General features: G+C 37.4%; 1 protein-coding gene across 1 annotated transcript in view; it reads left to right on the top strand.

Annotated features, from left to right (window-relative positions):
- Positions 1-1010: 1010 nt before the first annotated feature.
- The window catches only part of RPL7L1 (ribosomal protein L7 like 1), an 8721-nt gene continuing 3516 nt past the window's right edge, over positions 1011-6215 (top strand). The window contains exons 1-6 of the mRNA XM_015818575.1: positions 1011-1081; positions 1654-1762; positions 2851-3014; positions 3966-4103; positions 4840-4949; positions 5055-5269. Coding sequence (XP_015674061.1) covers positions 1029-1081; positions 1654-1762; positions 2851-3014; positions 3966-4103; positions 4840-4949; positions 5055-5263 — 783 coding nt within the window. The 5' untranslated portion in view covers positions 1011-1028 and the 3' untranslated portion in view covers positions 5264-5269. The remainder of the gene's footprint in view (positions 1082-1653; positions 1763-2850; positions 3015-3965; positions 4104-4839; positions 4950-5054; positions 5270-6215) is intronic.

Here is a 6215-nt window from a genome sequence, read left to right as displayed (position 1 = left end):
AGCAACTTAAGACTGCTTTTGGGAAAAAGTTTCTGATAAAAAAAAGACAAGAAAAAATAACTCCACCTCAAATGTATGTTTGTTATATATTTTATAAGAGAGAGATCTAACTTTTCAATTCTAGAAGTGCTCTCTCCCACCATCCTTTTCTGAAAATTCTGCTGAATTAAAAAAAAACAGAAACTGGAAAAAATCTTTACATTTTTAAGCAGTTGTAACTGGAGAACATGTGTCCCATCTCTGCAAAAAAAAGTTTCTTATACTGTACCTTCATTCATTCTTCATATTAAAAGAAAACATCGTTGGCTCCTTTAAGAAATGAAATATAGTATTCACAATGAAATCAGTGAAACACAAAACAACTAAGCACATACATCCGTGTTGCCTTATTGGAACAGACAGTTTAAGTGGAATGAGCCATATTTTTGCAAATAAATTGCCATCTCTTTGGGATGTGTAGTACTAATGTTGAAGGCTGGGCATAAAACTTTCCTATTCATTCATGGCTATCTCAGCGCCGATATTGCGTTTTCGATGTTCCGGAAAACTTAAAAGCAAAACAAAATTTGAAATAAGACCTGCATTAAAATTCTAGGTGGTTTTACAATTTCTCCATCTCTTACTTCCTACTGGATCTTCTTGACTGGCTCCACGATAAACCACTTGAATTGTAATCTTATCTAATCTGGACTACCTCTAGAAGATCTTCCGGATCGTTTTAGGGGGAATCAACTGGATTTGTATAACCCAGATCTGGTAGGCTGATTCTTTCTCAGCGGATTTCAATGGGGAAACACCTCCCTTCTGCCTCCACCTCCGAGTTTTCAAAGCAATCCAGAAAAGTCCCTTTCCGCATTTTTCAGATAATTATACCAGATATTTTTTTAAGAACTACTACTATAAATTGGACTAATTAAACCAAAAAAGGACAACCTAACGCTTCTTTCGAAGCCGAAGTTTCATACGAGAGACACTTTACGATTCAAATACGAATCATTTCCTTCCATTTTGCGGCAGTCAATGTGCGCATGCGCGGTACCGTTAGAGTGAATATCGGGGAAGGCGCCATGGCGGAGCTTGAGTGAGTTTTCATACGTAGGGAAATCTATTTCCATCTCCCGGGAGGGCGCAGTTTTAGAAAGTTTGCGGGAATGTATATTCGTAAATAGAGACTAATGAGAACGGTGGGTGAGTTTCCGCTGAATCGATAGACAAAGACCGCTGCGGGAAAGTCTTGATTTCTTAGAAGCTGTGCCTGGATGGGATAGGAACGTTTAATGGACCAAGATTTTGAACGGGTGACTTATTCGTGTCGGGCAGGAAGGAGAAACAGAGTAAAATAGTTTGACTTTAAATGCTGGTTTCTTCGGAGAGAAAAGCAGTAGATAAATCTCTGTGGCAAACTGGATCAAAGAAGTATGCGGATCCTAATGCATTTAACTATGATTTCGATAGGTAACTCTACCTTCCCTCCCAAAGGAGAGTTTAAATGTAGAGCCTATCATACTATGTATGCACCCAATGGGCATTAGTGGGACTTCAGGGGTTCTTGCTAAGTATGAGGGTCTGTTAGTAATTGCCAGTGGGTGTAAAATAGCTTCTTTAAATACAAATGCACTGAGTTACACTAAATAATAATTGCTGTTTCTTTAGGCCTCCCAAGAAGATTCCTTTGGTACCAGAAAACATCCTAAAGAAAAGAAAGGTCTATCAGGCAATCAAGGCCAACCAGGCAAAGCAAGCTCTACTTGACAAGAGAAAGGTAAGGGTCACCTAATGTAGGTAAGGGTCACCTAATGTAGCCATGTTAATAAGACTGGTAAGATGAAGAGCCTGGATTGCTTTTGGCAGATTGTTTGGGACTGTGAGATTAAGGAGAAGTAAATGCCAAATTTAAAAGGGATGTAAGATGAATCAAGATCTAAATTGTATCATGCTCTTTTTCTCAGTTGGTTTACAGGAATTGATGCCATATCTGATATGTTCTGTAGTTTACCTTCACATTTTATGACTCCCTCTCCAAGAATAGGTGGTGTCTCTTGTCATTATTGTCTCTTGCAGATTGATGCTTGCATTTCACAAAACCTAAACCCTTCCTCTTTTTATGTTCCTTATTTATAAAAACCTAGCTATAATATTCTTCATGTACTTATATGAATCGTGCTGGTTTACTGAGATCCAATTTGTTACCATAATTAGGATCATAGACTAGAACTGGAAGACTCACTTAAAAATGAAAGCTTGCCAGTCACTCTTCTTTCAGTCCAATTCACTTCACAGTGTTGTGGTAGTAATGATGGTGGAGAAAGGAGTATTAGGTATGAATACCACCTTGAGTTAATCAAAATAAAAGGCAGGTCAATAAAAGTCACTACATAAATAATGTGGTTGAGTGTTATGCCTAAGTATTTTCATAAACATACAGAATACTTTTTAACTGTTTTGTTTCATCAAAAACCAGACATATTTTATTTTTTACTGGCCCCATTGTAGTTACTCATTTATGCCTTATCTAATTGACTGTAACTGTTAACTCTTAGATCAGAGGTCCCCAACCTTTTGGGCACCAGGGACTGGTTCTGTGGAGAAAAGTTTTTCTGCGGACCAGAGAGTGTGGGTTGGTGTGTTATCTACATCCCACGGATGGGGCTTTGCTTGTTTGTGCAGACTGGTTGCTGGCATGCTGCAGACCGGTACCGGTCCATGGACCAGGGGTTAGGAACCCCTGCCTTAGATCACTATCATTGGAAGCTTTTTAAAACACTTGGTTCTCATTAAAACTGCAACATATAAATAGCAATGCAGTAATTTAAATATATGCTTTAAAAAAAACTTAATTTTGTTCTTTAGCATCAGACTGGAAAACAGATCAGATTCAAGCGCCTTGAAGTTTTTTTGAGAGACTCTCAGAGGAAACACAGAGATGATGTCCGTCTGCGACGCATGGAACATAAGCCTGGGCAGATGATAATGCCTGATGGACACAAACTGGCATTTGTTGTACGAATTGCAGTGTAAGGAACACTCCGTTCTCTGTAGAATTATTTTAACAGCAGTTTGCTGCTACTGCTTCTAAATGAATAAAAATAACATTGTGAAGTAAGGATAGTATGTTCTCGCCAATAAGGGATTGTAAATTAATTATCTTATAGGGTGGCTCCTTCCTGATGAATTGACATACTTTTGGGAAGAAAGCCCTCTCTGATAGTTGGAATTGTTAAGGACTGGCAAGGAATTTATTTAGAATATTAAAATTACAGATGGCTACAATATATTGTTCTGTATGTAACAGTTCTATTATATATTTTATTATATCTGGCTTTATTGCTGTAATAAATGATTTGATTTGATCTTGTAGAGTGCAGACCCACTTGCTCACATAAACGGCTACTTTTTATAGGAGTACTGAGTTTAGAATAGTTGAGAGCATTCTGAATAGTAGAAAAGGTGACAAATGAGTAATACAGAGATAAGCATCTCACCACCACTACCTAGCTCCAGACTGAGCATCTAATTCCTAGTGCAGCAATACTATCTAGGATAGCACTAAAGATTATTAACATACTGAGGCCTCAATTCGAAGATTTATACAAAGTATTTAAATATAGCTTTCTGCTTTTTAGCTTTTACGATATCAGACCTTTAAGTCAGGCCATTTTATATCCAAGTTGATGCTTTCTGTGTGTCTTTAACTACAATTTCTAAAATTCCAGATGACATGGGAAATTCTTTTGAGCTAGAGTCTCAGATCATTGTACAGTATGAAGCTAAGGAAAGACTTGAAACCTGACAACAATCACTGCATATGTTGTATCAAGACATCTATGTCTGAGAATTAGCTATTGAATTAAAAGGATTTAGTATTGTGCACCATTGACAGATATCTGTGTTAATTTTTTTTTGCTGGAAAATCCACTCCAAGATGCAGATTTGCCTAATGACAACATTTACTTCTGTTGATTTAGAATTAAGGGAGTCAGTCCTCGAGTGCGACATGTGATACAGAGGCTGAGAGTAAGAAAGATTTACAGCGGCACATTTGTTAAATTGACACCAGCTTCATTAAAAATGCTGCAAACGGTGGCGCCTTATGTGGCATGGGGGTTAGTATGTAACTTTTTTATTACGTAGAAGTATGATTAGTAGTGATGCCTAAAATCATAACATAGTTCACATTTTTTTTCACTATATATTTGTTTTTCTAAAATTAAGTCTTTGAATCATGCTGTACCTCTTGCCTTTGGAAAAATAGGATCATCTGAAGGCTAAACACTTTGATTTTAAGTTAGCCAAAATAATGAATGAAGTATAATTAAACGAAGAAATGAATGTTTAGTGATTATTGCCAAGCAATAAACTGGGATATGTTGTGCAAAATTCGAATAGAGTTGTTTTTGTTAATGTTTTAATAGTATAGTGTTTATCTTGGTATTCAAATGCATACTAATAGGCTATATTATTTTTATTATACATGAATTATTTGGGATATTGCACATCTTCTGTAATCATGGTAATAAATTGATGGAACAGTCCAAATTTTAGACTGTAAGTGCTGTGACATCGGAAGTTTGACATATTAAGCTGGCAGAAAGAAAATAAGAATGGAGATGATGTGCATGTTTTTGAAAGGACAATTTAAGAAGAAATTCTCACAATTGTTTAGGTTGTTTATAAGATATAAAAATGTAATGCCTTAAAAACAAAAGCTAGGTAGCAAGAATATATAGTATAGTACTTTCTTTTTTGGATCAGTTTGGACAAATAATTCCATTAAGAATATGTCACAGATTGAGTTTTTTTGTTATTTCCAAAATTATCATTAGCTTTATATTTGCACAGGTATCCCAACCTCAAATCTATTCGAGAATTGATACTGAAACGAGGCCATGCAAAGATCCAAAGTAAAAAGGTTGCTTTGACAGATAATGTTCTGATAGAGGAACATCTGGGTAAGATAACAAATGGCATGGGATGTTGGGACAGTGTTTCTTTTGCAATCTGGTGAGGATTGAACGGTATTTCATTTCTAAAATGCTTTTTTCCCCTCTCCATAGGAAACCATGGTATTATTTGTCTGGAAGATGTTATTCATGAAATTTACTCAGCTGGAAAGTGCTTTAATGAAGTCAATAAATTTTTGTGGCCATTCCATCTGTCCGTCGCTCGTCATGCAGCCCGTAATAAAATGGGATTCCAGAAAGAGATTGGTAATCCTGGATTTCGAGGCAATGATATTAATCAGCTCATACGCCTTTTGAACTAGATCCAGGTAGGTACTGCAATGTCTTGCCAATTTTGGGGTTCTGAACTCAGCAGGTTACAGCACACTAGACTGATATGTCAAAAATAACCTCCTAAAAATGGCACTGGTTAACCATTTCTGCCAAGAAAATAAAAATGTGTTCGTGAAGTCAAATTAAAAAAAGTTTTTTTTTACTCTTGGCAATGGATTCTTTCTAAAAGTACACTTGTTCGGAAAGGTAGATTAGCTAAATCTCTTCCTTTGGTATGTTCCATTAGCCTTCCCCAACCTTGCTTCTTCTGCATTTTGAATTATAGTTTCAATAATACTGATTATTGGTTTTGTTTGCTGAGTTCAGGCAAGATTAGATAATAAATAGCCAAATGAATCAATAGGGTGGTCAGTTATAAAGCAGAACTCTAGAACTGTTCATTCAAGTCCCTGGTTAATGATGGCAGTTGGGACTGGAATTTCCATTGCTCAGCGTCGTCGTAAAAGTGCAACATCTCATGACCATGCTGCTTAGTGAAGGAAATTCCAGCATTCCCGGTTGCCTTTGTTAAGCAAATCACTGTGGGTCATTTAAGCAAGGACATCATTTAGTTGCCATTGCAACTTACTGCCAGCTTTCACATTGACTTTGCTTTTAGGAAGGCAGCAAAGGTTGCAAATGGCAGTCACATGACTGAGACATGGCAACATATTAGTTGCCAGCTGGGCACCAAACTTCCAGATTGTAATCATGTGACTGGGGACACTGCAACTGAAATAAACCACTGGATCTAGTTTTTGTCTCTGGCCAGTGGCAGAGTGATCTGACAATAGGGGAGATAGTGGTTGAGCCCTTGTCATGGTCAGACCATTCTCTCCTAAGGTTGGTCTTCCGGACCGCTCCCCCTCGCCGCAGGGAGACGGAACCCCCTAGATGGTTCCGTCCCAGGCGACTGATGGACCCCGAGAGGTTCCTGATGGA

The sequence above is a fragment of the Protobothrops mucrosquamatus genome, unplaced genomic scaffold (assembly GCF_001527695.2).
Source record: "Protobothrops mucrosquamatus isolate PMUCROS unplaced genomic scaffold, P.Mucros_1.0 scaffold766, whole genome shotgun sequence".
NCBI lineage: Eukaryota > Metazoa > Chordata > Lepidosauria > Squamata > Viperidae > Protobothrops > Protobothrops mucrosquamatus.
This window is presented reverse-complemented; position numbering and strand designations above follow the sequence as displayed.